The following is a 26,635-nucleotide window of genomic DNA, read 5'->3' as shown; positions in this document are numbered from 1 at the left end:
AGTTTGAAGTTCAAACATATACTAATGATAACTGGCTTCACGGATTTTATGGGATTTCCCCCAAAGCAGCTATTAAAACAGTGAATTCCAGTAGTTATAGGTTATTTAAAAACATAAAGTTTATGAAACTGTGAAGCAAATTCTCATTTAAACAGTTTGACATGTTCCTCAAGGTAAAAATAAAACAGCAAAATATCTAAGCCTCCACCCCAAGAAAGGCCACATCTCCCAAATGTTATTAGCTTTATAAATAATAATGGTAATGCTACTTTTGATTAATCAACAAGTATTTACTAAGCACCCATGGCCAAAAGTACATATTTATTATATCCTATCATGGGCCTCCCTGGGATTCTGCAGCTTAAGTAGTTTTAGTAACCAAAAATATTCCTGACTTAACTCACTACAAAACAATGGTCCTACACTTTCAGCAGCAATAAGAATAACCAGTTATACAAAAATTAGGGGGAAAAGGTACAAGCAAGTAATAAGGTAGCTTTTATAATATAAAGCCAAACATGCACAAATATATGTCCCTGAGCTATAAAAAATGTATATGTATAACCAAACAAACCTCCTAAAAGCTGACACGCCGGCCAGGTACAATGGCTCAAGCCTATAATTCCAGTACTTTGGGAGGCCGAGGTGGGAGGATTGCTTGAGCCCAGGAGTTCATGACCAGCCTAGGCAAAATAATAATAATAATAATAATAATAATAATAATAATAAAGTTAGCTGGGTGTGGAGGTGTGCACCTGCAGTCCCAGTTACTTGGAAGGGTGAGGCAGGAGGATCACCTAGGTACAAGAGGTCAAGGCTGTGGTAAGCCGTGATTGTGCCATTGCACTACCCCCTGGGTGATAAAGTGAAATGCCCAACTCAAAAAAAAAAAAAGCTGACAAATCTAAATTCCTTTTCCTCTGAGGATACAAAAGAGGGTTAATGCTTAAATCTTATATTAACATCCCAGAGAGAACCAAGGAAGTGTCCACACAATCCATAGGACTTACAAACTGAATTCTTGTAGGAATATCCCCACTTAAATTATACTCCAGTTCTGGGCTATCCAGCCAGCAAAGCAATATATTAATAAGCTTTAATTGGGAGTTGGGTGGGGAAAGCAGTCTGAGGGGCAGGGAAAGGACATCGAAAGGCCTGGACAGGGAGTGACATCCAGTGAAGGAAAGGAAGGGACAGAGGCTCCCCCGTAGGAAGAGCAAGAAAGAGGAGAACACAAAACTTCAATCAATAATGAAGAAAGCAAGCTCGTGTCATAAAGGGAGTTATCTAGGCTCTTTTGTGTGAGTGTCTTTACTTATTTTGTATAACATATTATATATTATATGAATATATCTATACTCAATCCTCTATTATTAATATTGAGAGGTAAACAGTAAATTAATCAAATTCTTTCTCTCTCTCTCTCTCACACACACACATATACACACACACAGAAAGAGAGAGAGAGAGAAAATGCTTTGCCAGTAGCTTTTATCTTCTTTTTGCAATTAAGAATAACTTCCAGGTCGGGTTCAGTGGCTCAGTCTGTCATCCCAGCACTTCAGGAGGCTGAGGCAAGTGGATTGCCTAAGCCCACAGGTTTGAGACCAGCCCCAGCAACTTGGCGAGACCGCCTCTCTACAATAAATCAAAACTTAGCTGGGCATGGTAGTGCGTGCCTGTAGTTCTGGTTACTTGAAAGGCTGAGGCGGAAGGATCACTGGAATCCAGCAGGTCAACACTGGGTGGTCTTGAGATGCCACTGCACCCCAGCCTAGGCAACAGAGTAAGACTCCAACTCAAAAAAAAAAGAATAACTTCCAGCTGGGCACGGTGACTCACGCCTATAATCTCAACACTTTGGGAGACCGAGATGGGAGGATTACTTGAGCCCAGGAGTTCGAATCCAGTCTAGGCAACATAGTGAGACTTCATCTCTACAAAAAATTTACAAATTAGACAAGTGTGATGGCACACGACAGTCATCCCGGGTACTTAGGAGGCTGAAGTGGAAGGATCACCTGGGTCCAGGAGATCAAGGCTGCAGGTGAGCTGTGACTGTGCCAAGGCACTCCAGCCTGGGCGACAGAGTGAGACTCTCACTCAACAAAGACAAAACAAAAAGAAAAGCATTACTTCAACAGGAGGCCACACTGATTACTCTTCTTCCTACCTGATGGTATGCTTGGACGTTGAGGAAGAGAGTACTGCATGAGGAGGGAAGTAAGGAGTTGGGGGAGAGGGAAGACATTGAAAGACTAGAAAAACCCACCAGATGGACATGGAAGACTTGATAAGTCCCTCTACCTAAAACAACTAAGCTTTTTAACCTGGTGGCATCTTCCTGCTTTTCTACTGGAAAAAGTCTGGATCTGGGGCCACAGAGCTCCTAGATTTACCTGACTGGGACATTGCAGCTGCACCTTGTACATCATGTATCTGTCAGTCACTGGAGAGGAAGCCCTGCCACCCCGTCTCTACTGTTTTATGCCTGTTTTCTCCACCTGATACAGACTAGGGGTTTCGTCAACATTGGCTCTTTTCTCTCTTTCATTTCCCACTGAGTTATTATAAACATGGGGTTTTGTCCTTTATGGTCCAATGGACCGTGGGATGCCTTTATTTTATTTTCCATACAATTCTGGTTCAGCTGGAGGGGAAGGAGGGCTTCATGGACAAAGATGAGCATTCCGCTAAACTTTTTGAAAGATAAGCAAAATTCAGACAGAGAGGGCCAGAAATTTCAGATTAAAAAAATAATAAGAGTGAATATAGCCAAATGGGAGAGGAAAAAAATCATGTTAACCTAGGCAACATAGCAAGACCTCAATTATATTTTAAAAAGTCAAAAAATTAGCCAGGCATGGAGGCACTTGGGAGGCTGAGACAGAAGGATCACCTGAGCCCAGGAGATGCAGGCTGTGCTGAGCTGTGATCATGCCACTGCCCTTCAGCCTGGGTGACAGTGAGACCCCGCCTAACAATAAAGAAATAATTTTTAAAAACTAAACTTAAAAAAAGAAAAAGAAATCACGTGACAAGAACAAAGAATATAGAGGTGGGGAAAAACAAGCTAAAGGAACTGCAAAAACTTAGACAAAAGAAGGTTCAGATTGAAAAAAGCGGAAAATGAAGTCCATGAGTTTGCTCACTGGTGATCAGTTGTATCACATGGTTTTGTCCTACTCAGTTGATTGACAGAGAGCAAGAGAGGCAGAATGGGGAATAGCACTCTCAAGGTTTTTATACATGTACATACTTTGTGTGTGTGCGCGTGCGTGTGTGTGTGTGTGTGTGTGTGTGTGTGTGTGTGTGTGTGTGTGTGTACCATTCAAGACTGGGGAACTAGCAGATTATAAATTCTTCCTTAACAAAATGTAAATTTCAGTAGACAAATAAAGATGGTGTTTATGAACATATTTTAAAAGCTATCAAGGATGAGCTCCACATTTCATTAAATGTCATCTTTTTTTTTTTCTTTTTTCGAGTTAAAGTCCCTCACTCTGTTGCCCAGGCTGGAGGGCAGTGGCACGCTCATGGCCATGGCAGCCTCGACCTGCTGGGTTCAGGCGATCCTTCCACCTCAGCCTTCCAAGTAGCTGGAACTACAGACATGCACCACTATGCCCAGCTTATTTTTTGATTTATTGTAGAGATGAGGTCTCAACAAGTTGCCCAGGCTGGTCTTGAACCCGTGGGCTCAGGTAATCCTCTCATCTCAGCCTCCCAAAGTGCTGGGATTATAGATGAGGCACCGTGCTTCGCCTAAACGTCGTCTTTTTAATGTTGTATACAAATTTCCATGAAACAGCTCCCTGAAGCAAGGGCATCAGCATATCCTTGCTGCAAACACAGTAGCGCTATTTGTCCCTACCCCAGGGTCTCTAAGTCGGTGATCCATGGAGGAGCTCAACAGGGTCCACAGCCTGCTGAAACTACAACTCCCATGTGCATTTCTCCACAGATCAAGGTCAGAGTCTTCATTCTATTTTTTAAAAGGGTCAGTAACTTAAAAAAAGTTAAGAAGAAAGAAGAAATGCTCTCAAAGAATGTCTGTTCCACAGGACTACATCTCTTAGGATATCCACTCTATCCTCCTGCACACATACCCGTATACACACACACACACACACACACACACACACACACACACACACACACACACACCCCACTAGGCTATTCAGAAGAGACAGTCTTCTAAATATACATATAATCTTGAATATCTACATATAATATGTTGCTATTAAATCAATTTTGTTAGACAGGCATTTGGTTATAGACAGCAAAAGAAACCTTTTTCAATATCTGCCCTCCACTTGGGCCAGTTATGATCTGGAAAGTGGCAGGCTTGCATCTCCCCACCTTATTTTCTCCACAGCCCGTCACCATTCTGATGTTTCATGATTGAGGCTGTTCAAATTACAAATATATCATGAAGGGATACAAAACCACCCACTGGGCCCCACACTCACCACTGGTGGGGATATGGGGGTATGGGGGGCTCACCTTAATGCAACAGATCTATGCAACAAATCTTCACACATACCCCAAGATTCTAAAATTTAAAAAGTAACAATAAATGAAAAATAAAGGCCACATAATCCATGCCTGTAATCCCAGCACTTTAGGAAGTGGAGACGAAAGGATTGCCTGAGCCGGGCACAGTGGCACATGCCTGGAGTTCCAGCAACTTGGAAGGCTGAGGTGCAAGGATCACCTGAGCCCAGCAGGTCAAGGCTGCGGTAGCCATGAGAGTGCCACTGCTCTCCAGCCTGGGCAACAGAGTGAGACTGAAAAAAAAAAAAAAAAAAAAATTAGCCAGGTGTGGTGGTGTATGCCTTGGTCCCAGCTACCTAGGACTTCCACTGAGGTGGAAGGATTGGCTGTGCCCAGGAGGCCAAGGCTGCAGTGAGCCGGGAGTATATCACTATACTCCATCCAGTCTGGGCAACAGAGTGATACCATAACTCAAAATATATATATATATATATATATATATGAATTAATATGCTGTACATTAGCTAGCTTCCTCTTGGCCCAGAGCAGGACCCCCCCAGAAAGGGATTCTAGAACAGGGACTCTTCTGGCAACAAACAGAACAGAGGATTCGCAGACTACCAGCTGCGAGTGAGATGCCATGAGAGAAAGCGTCTCCATCATCAGCCACCAGCCTTGAGCTATGCTGGTCCTGGGCACCTGGGTTAACAGAGTCTCTCATGGGATGATCTTGACTGCTCACTTACTAAAGCCAAAAATAACCCTTTCCCAACTGCCTGCAATTTTTCACAGTAACCTGACTACTGGTACCATCCAACAGATATTGTTTAATTAATAGCTGTTAGACTCAAAAATACTATGTATATATTTTTTTTCCAACTCTAATCTCTCAATGATGGGACAGAAACAAACTGATAAATGTGCACTAATTTAAAAAATAAGCTATTGATCAAAGCCTCTGTATTATAAATACATTTATGCTCTGTTAAAATGCAAACAGCAAGTTGTTTTGATATTGTCACAAGATAAATTTATGACACAGAGATGATTTATTTTGCATATCCCCCCTCATAGTTTAATTTCATACAAGCCATGCACAAGACATTTTGCATAAAGCATGACAAATAATCTATGAAAGAGGGAATAACCAGAGACTTGGGAATAGCGAGGTCTGGGACGAGTGGTGAAGGTCATTCCTATGAATTGAGACAGTTAATTTTTCTCAATCATCCCAACAATCCATTATGCCCAGAGATAAGGACTTCCATTTAGTATACTTTTTAAAAACTGCTTAATTTTCTTCATTATAACTGATTCTACACATTTTGGGAATGCAATATTTTTATGCGGAACATACTGCCTAATTCATTTGCAGTAAGACTTAAGGTAGATAGCATATCGTAAATATATATATATATCTGCATAAAATTTAAAAGTATTAACTTCTAGGTACTTAGAACATTATCTTTGATAAATTATTGAAATCACTAAAGAAAGCATCTTACTGTCTTGTTCACTATAATTCCAAATTCATACATAAGCTATAACTAAAAGGAAATAGTCTGTTTTAAAAAACCCACATTTTGTCATAAAACTTAGGCCTAGTCATTTCCGATGCATTAAGTGACGAGATATGGTCACAGCTAAGACCTGAAACTGCAGACAAAACTACCAATACCTCAGGAAAAGGTTTTACATGGCAGTTAAACATTCAAAGTATAAAACTAAGCAATTACATTCAGAGACCCACATTTATGAAAGGTTTTTACATACATGGTTGGCGGCTTACTGTCTGCATGGGGCAAAAAGACACCCTTTAATTTCTTGCATAAAATGATGAGTATTCAATCCTTAACATGCATGGGTCACAAAATAAAAAATACTACTGTCACATTTAAGGGGCTTGCAATATTTGTAGATGGGTGTTGCTGCAGGAATAAAATTATTTTCAAAAACTGAAGAAAGCTTTGTGCTAAAAAATTAATGCCCATAGATTGTTTTATCACAGATGCAGGATGCAATTCATTTCCTAACGCATCATATTCTTCCCCCACACAATGGCATTGAGTAGTATTAGAATCAGGACAAATTTGCATAAAATGCACATTTTCCTCATTTTTACCAGTTATTTTTGAATTATAATCTGGTTATATAAATATTTTAAACCTTCTTCTGCAGGTGTAAAAAACTCATGTGTGCCCAATACAAAATACTATAGAAAGCAGTACAATTCCTCCCATTTAAAGATATTGGAAGAAGAAAATGTTTCTCATTCAAGACAGTAACCATCCATAAACGTTTAAAAATGATATGTGCAATGAGTATTTTAATTGTAGAATAAAAACAAACAAAATTACCTCCTTCGATAAGGATCTGCCTTAAATGTGGTAAAACTGTACTGTGTAAATGGCAATAGCAACATGCACTGTGATAGAGAGCCCAAGAGCCTGCACAAATTCCCTCTGACAACACAAAAGTTGGTTTCTAACCTTTAGATACAAGACCTAGAGGGAGAAAAATATGTATCTCAACAGTGACCTCTAGTGGACAAGTCTTAAAACATTGTCTCCAAAAGAAATTCCTCTTAAAAATGAAAACAAGTAGAAAAGCATTCACAAAGCTAACACTCCCAAACACCTTAAAACCCGGGGATCAGAGAAAGGAGCAGATTGAAAAAGACTCTTCTGACACTGGCTTAAAAGGGAGAGTAACTACAGAGGCAAGGGGCAGGAAGTGGGGCGGGGAAGAGACATGGGAAGATAACCCTTGGCACAGTTGCCACCTTCCTTTCTAGAGGAACACTCAGGGCAAGCCAGCTCTTGAGTGCATCCTCTCAGCGTTAGCACCACTCACCACCTAAGCAATACACAAACCAGCCAATACGAACTAAGGGCCTATGTCATGGCCAACATGTTATGGGCACTTCAATGGGCATGGAATATGAAATAAGTATATGGTAAGGTCCCTAGCCTCCAGACACTCAAAATATAATTCATTGTATGAGGAAATTAGAAAATAATTTGGGGTCTTAAATATATATAACTAACTTTAAGTGGAAGGGGAACAGGTCCAGATCCCCATGAGACCTGGGGTAGTAAGAGATGGCTTTCTGGAAGAAATGATGTTGAGTGAAAGCTCAGCAGAGACCATTAGGGTTGCTGGGAGGAAGAGAGTGCCCAGGGGTGGTTATGATACCTGTCTCTTGGCCTGCGGGCCCTTGGGCACCTAAGTAACACTCCCACAGCACATCATGTCTTAGCTATAATGTGATGCAAAGTCAAGATGGACCTCAATTTCTTGGACACAAGGTCATGCATTTCCTTTTGTTTTTGTTTTATTTTTTAGAAACAGGGAGGGTCTCACTCTGTTGCCCAGGGTAGAGCACTATGGTGCCATCATAGCTCACTGCAGGCTTGAACTCCTGGGCTCAAGCGATACTCCAGCCTCAGTCTCCCAAAGTGCTGGGATTGCAGGCATGAGCCACCACACCCAGCCTTGAGGTCATGTATGCTCACAGTCAGCCGGGTTCAGTGGCTCAGCCTGTAATCCCAGCACTTTGGGAGGCCGATGCGAGTGGCCTGAGCCTGTGGGTTCTAGACCAGCTGGACAACTTGGCGAGACCTCGTCTCTACAATAAATCAAAAATTAGCCAGGCGTGGTAGTGTATGCCTCTAGTTCCAGCTACTTGGAAGGCTGAGACAGAAGGATCGTCGAAACCCCACAGGTTGACGCTGGGGTGGCTGTGAGTGTGCCACTGCACTCCAGCCTGGGCGACAGATGAGACTCCAACTCAGAAATAAATAAATAAATAAAAGGAGTGCTCACAGTCCAGCATGTTTGAAAGAAGCACACAATGAATAAGGAACAGAAGTCTGTGGCAGTCACATCTACTCAAGTCCCAATGCCAGTTCATCCTGATGTAACTACCTGGTCCCAAAGTTCTCCATTTCTTCTCCAGCCTTCCCTGACATCTGTGTGCCTCCTTTGAGCAACAAACACACAGTTTACACAGGTAATTACTGGGAAGTCACTATGTGCGCGGCAACTGGCATTAAGGAAGAACACAAGACGGTCTCCACTTTCACAGAAGCCAAATATGTTTGGAGAGAGAGAAGAAACACGAAGCCAGAGAAGGACACAGAAGTGCCGCAAGGGTGTTAGAGTCTCCATGAGAAGCCAGAGTTTGGAGAAGGTGGGCCAGAGAGTGGGGAGAAGATAGGGGAGGCTGGTGCATGGGGAGGAGGGAGCGAGAGAGGCCGGCAGGGAGGTCAGGCTGGTGAGGGATGTGTGGCTGGATTAGGGCAGCAGGAGAGAGAGAGAGAAACAGAGAGAACAAATCTTCCACCAGAAGACTGCAGCATTGAAAACTGGCTCGGGAAAAGTGGGATTTCCAAAAGGCTCTTTAGTCTAAAACTCTTCCCACTGGGCCAGAAAGAACCTCTTTTGGGCTCAAAATCAAGACTTGCTCAACCATAGAAAAAAGGCAGAAAAGAAAGATTCACTCATTACTCTTCCTCCCATCTCCTTAAATCATGAATATATACATACCTAGGAAAGGTGCTGGAGACAGATTAATTTCCTCATTGACTTCAACACTGCCCCAATCCCCAGGCTTAAATTTAAATAGTTTCACCATCACAGTGCTGAAGCACTAGCAATTAGCTTAGCAGTACTGAAATATTTTTATCAACAGCAGTATAGAAAACATTGGAATTTCTAGCCAGATATGGTGGCTCATACCTGTAATCCCAGCACTTTGGGAGGCCCAGGTGGGAGAATTGCTTGAGCCCAGGAGTTTGAGACCAGCCTGGGCAACAAAGTAAGACCTTGTCTCTAGAAAAATTTTTTAAAAAAATTAATTGGGCATGGTGGCACATGCCTGTAGTCCTAGCTACTCAGGAGGCTGAGGCAGAAGGATTACCTGAGCCCAGGAGGTCGAGGCTGCAATAAGCCATGATTATGAAACCCCCACCAATAAGTAAACACAACCTCAGAAATCCCCATCTTCAGCTTCTTCATGGCCTCACTTGTACTGCCTTGAGTGAATTTGTCAAGGTCAAAATCACTAGCAAAAGAAGGAAAGTCAACCCAGTACCATACTCTTCAATGCCCCTGCAGATATTAACTCAAGTAAGTGGAATCAAATGGTGATCCCTAAATCAATATCCCAGTTTGAACAAGCCAGTCATTCATTCCATGAGTACATAAGTGGAAACGTCAGACAACAGTGTAATTGGCACACTAAGAGAAAAACACAAATACTTTTGCAAGATAAAAGCAGTGCCGAGGGGTTTATCTTTTGAGTCCCAGTGGTTTTAATGTAGCAATGTTAACCAGTCCCTATTAAAAACAACAGAAAGTGAAAGACACTGATTACAATAAAAAGTGACAGGAGGGTGTGCTCAGACACTTACATTTAATGAATATTTATATTTCCATCAAATGGACATATTTACTATAAACAGTTGAAAAACCATAGCAAAGTCATTCATTTAAATGCCAGAAAATAGTAAAAGATGCTAATTTGACCTTAGTGAAACAGATCAGATGTCACTGACACCACTCACAATGGCTTGAAACAGAATTTACCAGGACAATTAATTAGAGTTTCCTGGATTAGGTCATGAGTGTCTCATAAGGAATGGGAAAAAAAAAAACAGTCAAGAAAGAAATATGAAGTTTGGGTTCTTTCAAAGTCAATCTCTTGAATGGCCAACACAATTTCACTCTGTTTACACCTCTCTTAATTAATCTAATATTAATCCCAGGAGAAAGAAACTGGTCCACAGATTCCCTGAGATTTCTACCTTTGAGGCCATGTAAAAAGAAATGAACAACTATTGGAAAGATTTTTTAAAGAACAGATCAATGGATGATACAACAGGGACGAAGTGGGCTTTGCTTTCTCGTGTAAACAGAAACTGGTTCTCTGTAACCATGGCAGAGCTCTAACAATGGGAAGTTTAGCAATTAAGAAATACTTTTATGAACTACATGACAGAGAGCATCCGTTATTTCTGCTCACAGAATCTTGGGGAATTTAGGGATCATGCCATCCACCCTTCAAAACAAACCGCAAATCTCCTCTGAACTGGAATCAGGGTCTCTGTGGACTGCAGGACCATTTGCTTTAAAAACAATGGAAGTGACAACATATCACCTGTTAAAACAATAAGCACACGTGGCGAGCAGGTCTCACTTTCAGCTTCTGTGACCACCACTTAAAGGTGATAACTGGGACACTCTGCCTTTGCCTTCCAAATATGCACTTTGGCTAACAACAAACTAATCTGCCTATTTCTTGCACACGAGGGGCTCTCGCTGCCACTCTTAATTCTCAGTAATCAACAGCTCTGTGACATTGCTTCGAGCTGCATGTAATGTACACACACACATAAATTCATGACACAAATCCCTCAATATGACACTCTACTCAATTTCAGTGGACTCGGAAAGCTCCCTAACAAATTCTTGCCACATGATTAGAAAATCATTCAAGTCTGCAGGAAATACGGCAAGCACAAAGAAGTGACAGTCAATTAGGAATGAGAAAGTGGGTCCCTGTTGTTAAAATCTTTAAAGTCGCAGCTCTAAGAATAAAATGGCGCATCGTGCACACAAAATATTCTTCTAACAACAGATTTTAATTCCACTGTATGGCAACCATACCATGTCACCAATAATGCCCAAGATAATGTTGCTGGTTTTTCCCCTTGGGAAACCAGATTCAAAAATCTGAAAAATACAGATGCAAATCTATATAATTTATATAACTTTGTGTTTTCTCCCCTGTTAGGCAGGGAACAAAAGCATATTCAGCAGTTCAATTTTTCCCTTTTAAGGAAGAAATAGAAAACAAAAAGCTCATTCTAATATTTTTCAATAAGTAAGTTTTTCTCATAAAATGCTAGCCAACAGCCTGGCAGTTCAGGTCACCATAGCATTCACTTATTTATTTTATCCGGGAAGGTCACCACACTGGACTAATTTTTTTATTCTTTCGTAGAGGTGAGGCCTCACTAGGTTGCTCAGGCTGGTCTTGAACTCCTGGACTCAAGCAATCCTCTCTCCTCGGCCTCCCAAAGTGCTGGAATTACAGGTATGAGCCACTGCACCTGGCTACATTTACCATTTCTGAATGAAACAGCTTCCAGAAAAGCAGTGTCATTTTCTCTCTTAACAATTCCTCCAAACATATTTTATACACACAAGAAAGAATCTTCAAAGTAGAGCAAAGTACAAAATACAGAAAGACAATATACTCATGTTAATGTCACCAAAATAAACTTTAGGTCTCCCCCAAGTAATCGCCTGTCATTAGCTTCTTCAAAGGAAACAGCCATGGAAATCAGCAGTACCCTATTAGGACCTAAAAGTCAGAAACTGTGTAACAAATGAGAAAGATCACTTACTTGTTAGCTTGTTGTGGCTGAGCACCAGTTGTGTGATATGGGCTAAGGAAACTAAAAAGAAAGGAAAAACAATCACACAGTCAGTAAGTGTATCCACATTATACCTACACACCTGCAAGGTAAACTGCTAAATTATTTTCACACGTTGAAGCGCTATCACTCACCAACATGTGAGCTAGGATTCTTATAACACTCTCTGTTAAATGTTAAACCAAATGAAGAAAAGTCATGCAATTAACAGTGCAGTTAGCACAGCAAGTTAGAGTTAATGAGATGGATGTCACGAGATCAAACATGACAAGGGCCAGTTAGCTTTGCTTGGCAACCTGGTCTGCCTGCCTAACCCTGGCGATCCATCTCAATTACGCGTGCCAGTCAGAGGGACCAGCCAAGAGCGCAGAGTGGTACAAAGGCCTTACCTGTGCTTTAAAATAAAAATTAAAAATGCCACCCCATCCAAACAAGAACATCATCTAACAGAAGGCCGGTGGCGTATGCCGCATCTATGTGCATCATCCTTCCAGAAATTCTTCTACAGGCTATCAGATGATCAGAGTAAAAACCCTTCACAATTTCCTCTAAACATATTTTGGTTGACATTTCAAAGCACTGATTTGAAATGCAGATTGCTCTCCAGCTTCAAACATTATCATGGAGGTTTAATCTGCTCAACCAGATTAGGTTTGCTTAAAGAATGGTTTTTTTCCGACTGAAAAATATATATATGTGTGTATACAGATCCACAAAAATAAAAGAGAGGAAAGAGAGAGAGAAGTGACCTGCCTTCAACTTTGAGTTCTAAAACTTTACTGTAGGCCGAGCATGGTGGTAGCTCCTGCCTGTGGTAGATCATGCCGGCACTTTGGGAGACCCAGGCAAGAGGACTGCTTGAGCCCAGGAGTTCGAGGCCAGCCTGGACAGCCTCATCTCTACAAAAAGTTATAGCAAAGCGACGTGGCACACACCTGGAGTCCCAGCTACTCAGGCGGCTGAGGCAGGAGGATCTCTTGAGCCCAGAAGATTGAGGCTACAGGGAGCAAAGATCACATCACCACACTCCAGCCTGGGTGACAGAGGAAAACTCAGTCTCAAAAAATAAAAATAAAATAAAAAATAAAACTTTACTGTATAGGTCAGCATTTTATATCCAACAAATTAAGAATTTTTTCCACTGTTCATTATCCAAGAATATTCTATTAAGGATGTAGAGTTTTTCCCTTAAAGACAATTTTTTTTCTTAGGAAGGGTCTCAGTGTTGGAGTCCAGCACACTTTGAAGAAAATTAGTATTTGCCAACCCTGACCACAACTTTTGCGTGTTTTGTTTTCTTCTTAACAAAAACAAACAAACAAAAATAAAACACTTTACAAAGTTATAGAAAAGTTCAAAATATAATACAAAGACCTGTTTTCCAGGCCTGAACCATTGAGATTAAGCTGCTGGCCTGATGTCTCATAAACTTTAGGGAATATTTCCAAAACCATTCTCTTACGTAACTTCAGCACAACTATCAAAATCAAAAAGTTAAACTGGGGTACACTGACCATCTAATCCTCAGCCCCATCCAAGTTTCACCCAAGGACCCAAGTTTCACCAAATGGCCCAATAATTTCTTTTATGAAGGAAAAAGGGTCCAGCTCAGAATCCACACTGCAGGTCACTGTCAGGTTTCCATCAGCTCCTTCAGTCATAAGGTTTCCCTTTCCTTGACTTTCATGAACTTGGCCATTGTGAAGACTGCAGGCACAATTGTTTTGCATGATGTCCTTCCATGTGAGTCTGGCATTTATGGATTCTAGATTAGATTTCGGCCATGCATCTTTGCAGAGACACCACAGAAATGCTGTGTTCCCCTCATCGCATCCTATCCGGGGCACACAACTTCAGTTGTCCTATCACTGAGAACCTTCCCTTTGATCACTTAAGTCTGTCCAACTACTCTATTGCTAATTTGTTAATTGCCTCCTTTGTAAATAGTAAGTATTCAGGGAGGAAGAGGAGGAAGGGTGTGACTATCAAGCTGGGCAGAGTAGCTCATGCCTATGATCTCATCACTTTGGGAGGCTAAGGCAGGAGGATTACTTGAGAGCAGAAGTTTGAGAAGTTTGGAAACAGAGTGAGACCCCATCTCCACAATTTTTTTTTAAGTAGCCGAGTATGGTGGCACATACTTGTAGTCTCAACTACTTGGCAGGCTGAGGTGGGAGGATGGGCAACAGGCGAGAACCTGTCTCTAAAAACATATGTTTCCTGTTTCCCACCAAATTCTAACTTTATTCATCTGTCTGTGGTTTCCAGTCATGGGATATCTGACAATGTCTAGAAACATTTTTTATTATAATAACATTTTTTATTGTAACATTTTTTGTTATAACTATGGCCATTAGAAAATCTAAAATTTCATATGTGGCTCGTGTTCTATATCTATTTGATATACAGCACTGGTCTAAAGCACTGGCCTAGTGGGCGGAGACCAAGGATACTGAAATGTAGCCTGAAACACACAAGGCAGCCCAACCCATGACAACCAATTACCCAGCCCAAAATGTCAACAGTATTGCTGCTGGAAGATCGTGATTGGTTTATTTATATCTGCCTGGCTTTGTGGTTTCCCATTTTAGACCATGAATTATCATCTATCATAATTATTTACATTGATGCTCAAATTATCGCTGATTCGTCCAGTGGAAGTCTATCCAAGCTGGCTTCCAAGTCCTTTTGACAGGTCCCCTCATTCTTTGAACCCTTCCTTGATTTCTGACATGAGATATTCAGGCTTATTCTGTACTTTTTCTGACACAGCTCTGGAATCAATCATCTCTCCAATGGGTTCTTCTTCCTTTTTGCAGGGAGTGGGATTCATAAACCAAAATCCGGGCATGAGATATGCTCATTGCTTTGGGGAGAAGGGGTCAGTACTCCCAGATCCTCTCAGTGAACGGAGCAAGGAAATACACACACACACACACACACACACACACTCCTAAGATCTATATTTCACACTCCTAAGATCTATATAATAATATATTTATATTATTAAAAACCATTAAGTTTGTATTTATATTCTTAAAGATCCTAAGTTTACTCCCAACATACTCAATTCCAAAACATCACAAAGCTCATTCTAGTTTTTTCCCTTTTCATATTTGTAATTCTCTCCTCTAACAGTGAGGACTCTGACTTCCATTGTCTTTAACCTATTTACTCATTTAATCAATACCCCCCCCCATATAACAGCATAAAATGGTGTTATATCAGCCGGGCTCGGTGGCTCAGTCTGTAATCCCGTGCCTTTGGGAGGCTGAGGTGAGTGGATTGCCTGAGCCTGCGGGTTTGAGACCCGCCTGGGCAGCGAGACCCCATCTCTACAATAAATCAAAAAATCAGCCGGGCGTGGTAGCGCATGCCTGTAATTCCGGCCACTTGGGAAGGCTGAGGTGGAAGGATCGCCGGAGCCCAGCAGGTTGAGGCTGCGGTGGCCGGGAGCAGCCACTGCACTCCAGTCTGGGTGACAGAGTGAGACTCCAACTCAAAAAAAAAAAAAAAAAAAAATGGTGTTATATCACAGCAAGACCGGGACTGCGCCATGCTCATCTGTACAACCTGGAAGTCTAGGACTGATTCTTAGTCAAGACAAGGAGGAGCAGGCCAGCTTCAAGTTGAAAACATCCCTGGTTGTCATCAGGCCCAGCTCGCTGAGACCGCTTAGGGAGGTGCAGATCAATGCCCACATCTGGTCACATGGCCTAGGTCGGTTACGTGGCCAGTCAAGCACAGAAGACACAACTGGACATTTTTAACCAAGCTCTCCTGAAACGAAGATTCCTTGCAATGATGGTTCATAATCTGGAGATGAAATATGTCCTGTGCCACTAAGGAGTACTCTGGAGAGCTGCATCAGTGAGCCTCTTGGGCCACTGGTGTTTACCTGTGCTTTCTTCTTCCTGCTGAACCATGTCCTGTGGCTTTAGAAAGTCTCAATGTGAGGAGATGCAAAAGTCCTTTCAATTATCCAATAACACGCACCACTGCAGTAATCAAGCTCCCCCGCCACCTTCCTCCTCGCCCTATACTCAGATGCTGACTCCACACCAGGACACCCTACACTGGGACACCCTTCTCACCCTGCCTGGATGTTCTCCTAGTCCACTCAAGCTCTAGTGTCCCACCCCAGGCCACTTCGGATCGAATTGTTAGAAAAGGATAAAGAAAGAGGCCATGGAAAAGAACATTTTTTGTGTTTTTTTAAAAAGAATCAGGGTGGTGGCTTCCCATACAATGTTTAAGATTCTATATGCTGCAGAAAACTCCCACGTTTGTATTGGTAAGATGTAAGATTTTCTTGTCCACCAGATAAAACGTTCCTCTATCTCAGAGATGCACAGTCTGCATGAAAAACATTTAAAAAAAAAAAAAAAGATTAAATAGAGTCATAGATGTATTAGTTAAGATTATGCTCACCTTCATGTGATAGCAAACCACAAATTACAGGGGTTCCACAAAACAGGAGTTTCTCTCTCTCTTACACATAGGCAGCCCAGAAATCCCTGATGTCTTGCTAAGTCATCCTCTGTGCATGGCTTACATGTGTTATAGACTGAATATTTGTGTCCCTGAAAAATGTATAGATTGAATCCCTAATCCCCAAAGTGATGGGATTTGGAGGTAAGACTTTCAGGAGGTGATTATGTCACAAGGGTGAGATTAGTGCTCTTATAAGAGGACATGAGAGAGATTATCTCCATCTCTATCATTTGAGGATACAGCAAGAAGGTAGCTGAATCCTCAGGAAGAGAGCCCTCACCAGACACCAAATCTGTTGTCACCTTGATCTTGAACTTTCTAATCTTCAGAACCGTGAGAAAAAAATTTCTGTTGTTTAAGCCACCCAGTGTATGATATTTTTGTTAGAGCAGCCAGAACTAAGTCAAACCTCATGGTCCAAAATGACAGCCTGAGTCCAGCTATCATGTCTAAATTTCTCTTAGGAAGAAGGAAAGGAAAAAGAAGGCTTCCTCCTTCAGGATACTTTCAAGGAGTTGTACATGACATTTCTACTTAAAAACAATTAATCAAGACCATGACACCAAGGCTATCTTAAGAAGTTAAAAAAAAAAAAAGCAATTAATCAAAATTTAGTAACACAAAATTTAGATGCCTACTTACAAGGGTGGCTTCCAGGTGACCATGGGCCAGCTAAAAACTAGGGGTTTCATTATCAAGGTAGATGGGCAAGCAGAAACAGGCAGATAAGTAATAGCTTCTCACACTAGCGGATCACCCGTCCAAAAGTCATCAAAATCAAAAGAAAATTGACACTCCTCCCATCTCCCCTGATTTACTTTCTCTTAAAATAACACAAGTAACTAATCAGAAAGAACAAAACGGTTCTCTTCTCAAAGAAAAGCAAAATTCACAAGCTACGGTTTAATAATTTCATTGTATCCTTTCAACAAACACTTAGCAGGAAAGAAAATGTTAAAGTTCAAAAGTTGTTTTGTTTTTCTTTAATAGAAAAGAGAAATTTAGTTGTTGCTTCACCAAATCACACCACTAGAATGTATTTTTTTCCCTCACTATTGTTATTGGGCTGCACGCTAAAGTAGGTGAGAGGGAGAAAAATGAGGGCAGAAAAGAAAAAGTTCATAAAAGATCTTTGAGAAAAATACTTAGGGCAACAAAGAACTGCAGGTCGGGTCTGCAGGGAGGGCAGTTAAGTTGGACAGAATCAACAGATGCCCACAACAGGCAAAGACCAAGTAGCGACAAGCGTATTTATACACTAGCCACTCCTTTCCACATGGGAATGGCGAGTTCATTGTGAGTCTCATATGGAAACTGCGCTGTTAAAAAAGAAAGGAGAAAAGGTCTACCAAAATAGAATGAGTTATTTAAAAGCACAAAAGCCATCCCAGTCAAACATGTTGGAAGAATGGGAGCAAGCTGGACCACTGACCTGCCACTGGTAACTTGCTGGCCGTAATTACACCCTGGGAGATTTTCTGCTGTTTAATAACATCCTCTAAGGGTCCTGTTAACCATAAACTGTTAAGAATGAACTCTACCAGAGCAGTGAGAACAAGCTGTTATTAAAATTCCTAAAGCAATATTCAACTCTGCTCTGCCCAGGCATTTTCGGAGTAGAATACATTTCAAGATTCACTCAATAACTAAGAAAATGTGTTGACGTACACAGTTATACATTACAGTGCCTTGGCTATTGTTCTGTCTCTATCCTCTTTAGGAATGTTATTTGGGTGAACACTGGATGGGGACAAAATAAACAGCGAGAAGCAAAATTATTGGGGGAGAAGTGTTTGTGGGAAGCAGTGCTGATACTGTATATATGAAATATGGTTGTTTATTCTCGAGTCAAGAAGGGAATCAGCAGGAAAATGCTCAAAAAGGAACGAGTTGGTTCAATAATTTCATCAGAAAGATAATCAAGGACTCATGCAGACACCTATTGACTGGATATTTACTGATCATGCTCAGAGTGACGATTGTCCCTATCTTGGAGTCGCTCTTATTGTAAGTAGCATCGACCATACATCCTGATTAGCATAGAATACTCTCAGATCTCACCACCTGTCCCTCTTGAAAATGTCCTGGTTTGAAGGATAAACTACACAGTCACCCAATTTAGGGAACAGAGAATATGTACCGACAATCTAAAATGTTAGGCATAGAAGGATCATGGATGCAGAGAAGCAGAGTTACCAGGATAAAGGCATTTCAGAAAGAGATATTATTTATTGTAGGATGACAAATCAAGAAATGCATTCAGGTAGAGCATATACCAGGCACTAAAGCTAGACTGGAGGATGTATGCAAACTGGGAGTTTCTGAATCACTCTCAGGCTTATCTGAGCATAAAGGCGAAAAACTGGGAAGGCACAGACCTGGAAGGGGGTAGTCAGTATTTTAATGCAAAAAATTCAAAAAAATCTAAGAACGAACTAAAAACTAGAGAAAGAACCATTATTTCTAGGTAACTCATGAAAGCAGATATTATTATTTGGAATAAGTTTAGGGTTTTTTCCCTTCTTTTTCAGTATAAAGTAGACAACATAAAAAAGGAAAAATAAGCAGATGGAATCCACAGCACTGTAAGTTGACATTACAGATTTGTTTTCAAAATAACCCAACATATCTCAAAGATATGGCACAGTGGAACTTGTCTCCACAGCTTTCATTCTGGCAAATTAGAAAGCAAATCATCCCTTTGGTAGCACTTCAGAGATGTGGGGAAAATTCTAGCTCAACGAAATGACATTTCTATCTGAGGAGTTGGGGAAAGAACCAAGGCTAGAATGAGACAAGGCGAATGGGGCCTGAAAACACACAAAGTGATATGGAAGTTGGAAGTTTCTGAACTTAGTCACAGGTAAGCATCTTTGGGTTCTCAATGAAAGGTTCTGTAACATTGATAATAAAAACTGCAACCACCAGTTCATTCCACAGACTGTGCATTCCAAATGCAAGCCATTAGAAAGGCACTGCTAACACTGGAAGGCAAAGGATTGACCACTTTGTGACAGCTCTTGTGGCATTAAATGCAACATGTTGGAAGAACAACCTCCTGGGACAAAGAGGGCTGCCTTGTTCTGTAACTCCCAATGAAATTCTGCATAGCTCTCCAGATTACACTGTGAATAGTATCTCCAGAAGTTACACACGGAGGCAGCCATGTTGTTTTGAGTTGTCCCAAAGTGCTACACCACAAACAATTCATTTGAACTTAATATACAGGATGGTCCAAATGGCTTTTTCATTCTATCCCCCTGGTGGACTGGAAACAGTGATAGCCTTAAATAACCCTCCTTTTAGAGACTTCACAGGCATGTGGGAGCTGGCAAGATGTCAGAGCCAGGAAGCAATGCTGACCAGTCTGAGTTCTACATCTCCATGATATGTGATTAAAATGCCTGCCCGTGTCACATGGCTGAAGTTATTTCACCCTTGGTAGTAGGATACAGACTCAGAGCTACTTAAGTATGCATGTTCTGATAATATATTAAAATGAAGAAAGACAATAAAATGCTTGATACCAACAAATAATGCAAATATTATATTCATCAACATACCCAGAATCATAAAAATATTTCTTTTGAATTTTGTTCATTATTTAAAACTATATAAATATCACTGTGGGATGAAAGCTTTTCTTTATTTCACCATTAATTATTCAGAGGGTTGGAAACTGTAGCAGTGAGTTTTCTTTTTTTCTTTTCTTTTTTTTTTTTTTTTGAGTTGGAGTCTCACTCTGTCATCCAGACTAGACCTGCTGGGATCCGGCAATCCTTTCGCCTCAGCCTTTCAAGGACTGGGAACTACAGGCACACGCCACCACGCCCAGTTAATTTTTGATTTATTGTAGAGATGAGGTCTCGCTAAGTTGCCTAGGCAGGTCTCGAACCCACAGGCTCAGGCAATCCACTCACCTCAGCCTCCCAAAGTGCTGGAATTACAGGCTGAGTGACCGAGCCCAGCGTGAGCTTTCAAAATAATTGGTTCCTTGACTGAATTCTACTCTTTACAGATATAGAATCTATCAACCATAATGAACTCCTCTTTCTTTCAACAAGAATGCAATTTAACATATGTTACAATAAAAAAAAGTATGACACCTCTTTCTACACATATGAACAGAAAATTCACATGTCAAGAGCCACCCATGAACTGGTCGCTAACTGGGCTTCAAGTTCACCAGGACATTAAGAAGAAAGACAGACCCAAGGCACTGTGCTACTAAAAATGTGGAGTTGGCTGGGCACAATGGTTCATGCCTATAATCCCCATACTTTGGGAGGCCGAAGTGAGATGATTTCCTGAGCCCGTGGGTTTGAGACCAGCCTGGGCAACTTGGCAAGATCTCATCTCTAAAAAAAAAAAAAACAAAAATTGTGGAGTGGCCGGGCATGTGGCTCAAACCTGTAATCCCAGAGCCAGCACTTTGGAAGGCTAAGGTGAAAGGATCATTTGAGGACAACAGTTCAAGACCAACTTGGGCAACAGTTCAAGACACCATCTCTATAAAAAATTTAAAAATTGGGTGGGCATGGTGGGACATACTTGAGGTTCCAGCTACTCAGAAGGCTGAGGTGGGAGCATCACTTGAACTCAGGAATTCAAGGTTGCAGTGAGTTATGATTGCCTTACCTTATCACACTCCAGCCTAAGCAACACAGCAAGACTCCATCTCTTAAAAAAAAAAAAACTGAAGCCCATATCATTCTTGTCCAAACACAGTGTTTTATAGTTTTCCCTTCAGAAAAAAATACAAAATATATACATATATATTTCTGAAGATGCCTGAGAGAATTAAAGATAATAATAGTAAGTCACCTAAGATACACAGTCACTAAGTCCTCTTTATGTTTAGGCAAGGTACCACTAACAAAACTCAGTGGGTTACAACTGAGGCACTGTGCTTTCTTGATGGGACAAAGATGAAATATGAGTGAGATGCAATCACTGCCCTCACTCAATGAGCTTACTCTGTAAAACAAGGAGAAGAAATAAAACATGAGAATGCAATACAGAATTTGATGGGTAAGTTCAGAATGCCAACTTGATTGAGTTAAGGGATGCCCAGATAGCTAGCAAAACATTTCTGGGTGTGTCTGTGAGGGTATTTCTGGATGGAATTAGCATCTGAATCAGTAGACTGAGTAAAGAAGATCTGGTCCTCACCCATGTGGGTGGGCAACATCCAATTCATTGCAATTCTGAAAGAACAAAAAGGCAGAGGAAGGGCAAATTCTCTTTCTTCTGCAGTTAAAATATCCACCTTCTCCTGCCCTCTGACATCAGAGCTCCTGGTACTCAGGCCTTCAGATTTTGGGACTTGCATCTGTGACACCTGCCCCACTGTTGCCCTTGGACTAAATTATACCACCCACTTTTCTGGGTCTCTAGCTTGCAGACAGCAGATCATGAGACTTCTTGGCCTCCATAATCACATGAGCCAATTCCCATAATCAATCAATCAATCTCTCTCTCTCAAGTCATGTTTGACTTCTGCAATTACAAGAGGTGCTCAAAGTGGTTACCATCAACATCCAGACACTTCTGATGATGGCAAACTAAAGGAATACATAGATAACATCTCTTAAAATATGTATACATTTTTTGGTACCCTGGCATATACATCAGGGACTATATATATAATGTCTATTGGTTCTATTTCTCTGGAGAACCCTGACTAATGCACAGATTTGTGCCATAAATAAGGGTAAGCTGATTTGAAACTCCTATTAAAAAAGAAATACCTGAAAGTTTTAATCTTCAAAAACCAGAATCAATTTGATTTTATATCTACCTACCTCCTTCTCATTTTTTGTTTCTTTTTCTTAGTTGTATTGATTAATTTTTCTAACATATTTTTAATTTTTCTAACATTATTTTATTTGTGTAAAGCAATACATACATTTTTTAAGACTTCAGGATCACTAAATGTTAGCAACAAATGAAACCTAGAAATCAAAGTACTTAACTGCCTCATTTTACAGACAAGAAAAAGAGGTAAAGTTATTTTTCTAAGGTTCCAAACGCCGCCAGAATCAGAACTGAATGTATACCAAGGTTTCCAGATCCTAAATCCTGAGCTTATTCTTTCCAAGCTGGGAAAATAATATTCATACCTGGATGGAGTGTTCGTTATAAGATGGCAGAAATTTCTATCATTATAAAAATAATGTAAACCTGAATGGAAAATTCCTTCCTCTCTTGTACAAAATGACAGTTACATAAAACAGAGCAAAGAATATATAGCTCCTAGCAGTATTAGACCCTCATTGCAATCCCATGAGATCTAAGAAAATCACTGGATCCTTCTGGAGCACAAATTCCTCATCTTTAAAATGAAAGGTTGAATTATATTATTTGATATTGCAAAACAAATAAAAGAAAGAAAAAAGAACTAATATTTATGTAATACCCACTACATCAATGTGCTATGCTGGGTTATGTATAGCTGCCCACTAGGATAAAAAAAAAAAAGTCAAAACAAAATAAGATATTTACAACAATAGCTAATGTTTACCAAATGCTTGATGCATGGCTGGCACAGTTCAAAGAACTTTATTAACTCACCTATTTTTCACAATAACTCTACAAGGTAGTACTAGTATTAGCAGCCTCCTTCCCAGTTTTAGATAAGAAAAATGAGGCATGAGATGTTATGTAACTTGCCCATGGTTTCAGAGCTAGCAAGCAGAGAGAACTCTCGAAAAGTTGTCTCCAAACAAGAAACTGATTAATTCTGACAGTTTTACTGGCTAAACAAATATAGTAAACAAATATGCTACCGGTAGCATCCACAATTCGCCAATTGCATAGCATTTTATGATGTTCAAAAGACGAGAAGGAATTTAAGCCCACAGTCTTCTTCTTCTTCTTCTTCTTTTTTGCCAAAGTTGAGACATGGGCAAAGTTAACTGTGTACGCATTCCATTTCAGATAATAGGGTGTATCTTCAACCCCCAGGGACCCCTACAGACAAACAAGCCATCTGGGTGGAACACAGGCACTTTCTCTTTGCAGGGCCTGATATTAGATGTTTCTCTCCGACTCCCCAGTTCCGCCCTTGAGCTGCAGCTCTCTGTCTTGGCTTCAGCCTTCCCCCACACTTCTTTTCTGAGCCTGGTCCCATGTCTCCGTGGTTAAGGTAAGCTCTTTTCAAAGCAAAGGGAGCTGGAATCCTAGACTTGTTGTCTGCACAAGAGCTCAGAGAGTTGTAAGTCCTTCAACAGTCATTAAATACTTGAGGACCACTGTGTGCCACCTGCTCTCACCCACAGCCAAGACATGACTGGGTCTTGTAGGCAGCTCGTCTGTTATTTTTAACCTTGGCTTTCGGCATCTGTCCCCATGTCATCCCTTATCCTGGCCTCCAAGTGCTGCCTTCTTCAATCCTGTTAGTCACCTGGACTGACACTCATCATCAATTGCCCCCCCAAGTCAAACTTGGGTCTGTTCCTTTTAACCAGCTCCAGGGCCTCCCTAGACTTCCTCTTTCATGATTCCTTTTCTCACAAGCCTGCTCCGGTCTGTTCTACCTGCCTCCCTCCCTCAACACACACAGATCCAGCAAACAAACACACCATTATAACATACTCCTCTTGTCTCCTCTCCTCATCTCATCCCATCCCAGTGGCCCATTTAGACTATTCACCCCTAAATCTCCTGCCCCACCAGAGCTCCCACAAAGAGATTTTCAAAACATACTATCTCTTAGCTTAACAAATATAAAATTTCCAAATTAGCGATACTAGTAATCATTTTTGAGTACCTATTCTACACCAGATACTACATACATATTATCCTTTATGAGAAGCAAATTTTCCCCATTGTACCAAGGAGGAAAGTGAGCTGCAAAGATGCTAAGTAATCTTTCTAAGGACATAAGCAGCAAAATTGGGATAATTAAAAAAGACTGTGATGCCAAAGCCCATGCTTCAAAACACTATACAATACTCTCTCCTTCTACCAATCCTAGATGTACTTGAAGAAACTCAAACAGGAATCCTCATGACAGTGTGATCCTCCTCTTTCTACAGAAGGCCTAAAACTCTAAGGGCAATACTAGCTTGGCCAGATTAAAGAAGAGAGAGAATTTAACTACATTTCTCCTTGCCCATTAAAACCCATTATAATAAGGTGTTAGCTGGGTTTTGATCTACCTAGGGAAAGCAACATCATCCAGCCTTCTGTCCACAGGCATGGATCAGATCCTCCCCTAAAGCCTCTGGAGGGAGTATGGTCTTGTCAGCAACTTGATTTTGAACTTTTAGCCTCCAGAACTGTGAAAGAATAAATTTTGGGTATCATAAGCCACCAAATTGTGGTAGTTTACTACAGCAGCCACAAGAAACACAACTGGACTTAAAGGAAAAGTAAAAAATGTTCTCAGGATCTAGACAAAAAGAAATAAAATATATAGGAAATGAAATTAGATTACCATCAGACTTTTGGTTACTGATGTTTTTTGCTGGGAGAAAACAGAATAACACATTTATAATACTCCAGAAAAGAAACCGTGAGTCTTATATCCAGTAAAATTGACTTTCAAGTTAAAAGGGCACCAACTTGTATCTATTGTCAACATGTAAGAACTCTGGGGATATTATTCTCTTGGCCCTTCATGAGGAATCTCCCAGACTACATACAAGGTTTAGATCATCAAAATAACTAGAGGCACTGGCTAAGGCCTGAAGAGCATAACTCTACAGATGTCTATATCATGAGTTCTCGCCAAGGGAACCTGCGTCAAGTGACCTGGGCCACTTGCAAACTGAGGATCTCAACTCTCCATTCCCTTAACAAGATAACACCTCCAAGAACCAGTCACAGGCTCTAAGCAAGCAGATGAGGACATCGCCCTAGAAGATACAAAGAAATGGAAAGGAATCAAAGTCCCTGAATGACACAAGGTACAGAGACGCCCACTGACCTGGGACACTAGCCTTGGACTGTGACGTGAGAGGAAAACACTTTATTCTTTAAGCCACATTTTTGGTGGCTCTTTTGGTCATGCAGCTCAGCCACTGACTCTAAATAATCACCATCTCATTGTTAACAGTGAAAACCTTAGAAAACCTCACAATAGTTACATCTGTGCTGCGGAGCAAGAGTTGGGGGGGACAACTGTGAGATTCTGTAGCTCAGGTTCCCAAAACTCAGGATGGAAGATACATGTGTCTGTAGTAGAAAAGGAAGCCTGCTGATCAACTCTATATCTGCGAGATTAAAAAATAAAGTGTGAGTGTAAAAAACATGGCAGCAGTGTGGCAGCATATATTAAGAATCTTGAACCAACACACACAAAAATAGAGTAATCAGATAGCAATAAAAAAATCCAAGGCCACAACTTACAACAAAACTAGGTGACAAAGTATCCCCACACACACACACAAAAAAAATCTCAAAAATACAAGTGAGTGGGAACAAGCTACCAACGGTCACAAGACTGACATGACATCAGCATCTGTGTGGTTAGAGGAGAGAGAAAGAGGAGATCTAATAAACCTGGAAACAGAAAACCCCAAATAGCCAACAAAATTCACTAGAAGGCACAGCAGACCAATTTCAGAAGAGCACCTGAAATTAGGAAGGGCTTGTCCATGTCAGCAGCAGGGCCTATGGTAAGATTGACAGATCAGGACAGTCTAACCACCTAGGGTTCCCTTTCAGGACAGGACCTAGAATAAAAACTGAGCAAGACAGAAATATTAGAGACCAAGGATTAAGAAGGTTCAGATAAAAGTAGAAAGAAGGACCAAGCCAGGTCATCTGAAAACAAGCCCCTATATTTCTGAAAACTACATGAAAACAACCAGACGACAGAGATCTGTGAAGTTAGAAAAGCTATCCAAAATCAAGCACCTCCCCCTCAAAAAGTTTACGAAAAATAATTTTATTTAAAAATGAGCAACATGAAAATCTGAAGAGCAAATCCCAAACTTATTATGAGAAAAAAGAAAATAAGGTATTGAATAATTTTATTATTGAGAATGAAAGCCCACCAACCAAAGAGAAGCCCAGAAAACACACCAAAACTGTAACTAGTCAAAACAAAATTAAAAAAAAAAACTAAGAAAATTATATATGACATAAAACAACATAAATCAGAATTTGAAAAACTTAGAAAGGCAGAATAAGAAATAAAATTATTTCAAAGCAGAATAAGAAATAATAGCTTTCATTTCAGGAATGAAAACTAA

At 40.7% G+C, this 26,635-nt stretch overlaps 1 protein-coding gene across 2 annotated transcripts in view; it reads right to left on the bottom strand.

Annotated features, from left to right (window-relative positions):
- RSU1 (Ras suppressor protein 1) overlaps positions 1-26,635 on the bottom strand; it is a 208,491-nt gene that overhangs the window by 162,390 nt on the left and 19,466 nt on the right. For both annotated transcript variants that reach the window (XM_008065176.2, XM_021716114.1), the window contains exon 3: positions 11,910-11,960. In XM_008065176.2, coding sequence (XP_008063367.1) covers positions 11,910-11,960 — 51 coding nt within the window. The remainder of the gene's footprint in view (positions 1-11,909; positions 11,961-26,635) is intronic.

Source organism: Carlito syrichta, unplaced genomic scaffold (genome assembly GCF_000164805.1).
Source record: "Carlito syrichta isolate Samal-C Ts95f unplaced genomic scaffold, Tarsius_syrichta-2.0.1 Scaffold308182, whole genome shotgun sequence".
NCBI lineage: Eukaryota > Metazoa > Chordata > Mammalia > Primates > Tarsiidae > Carlito > Carlito syrichta.
This window is presented reverse-complemented; position numbering and strand designations above follow the sequence as displayed.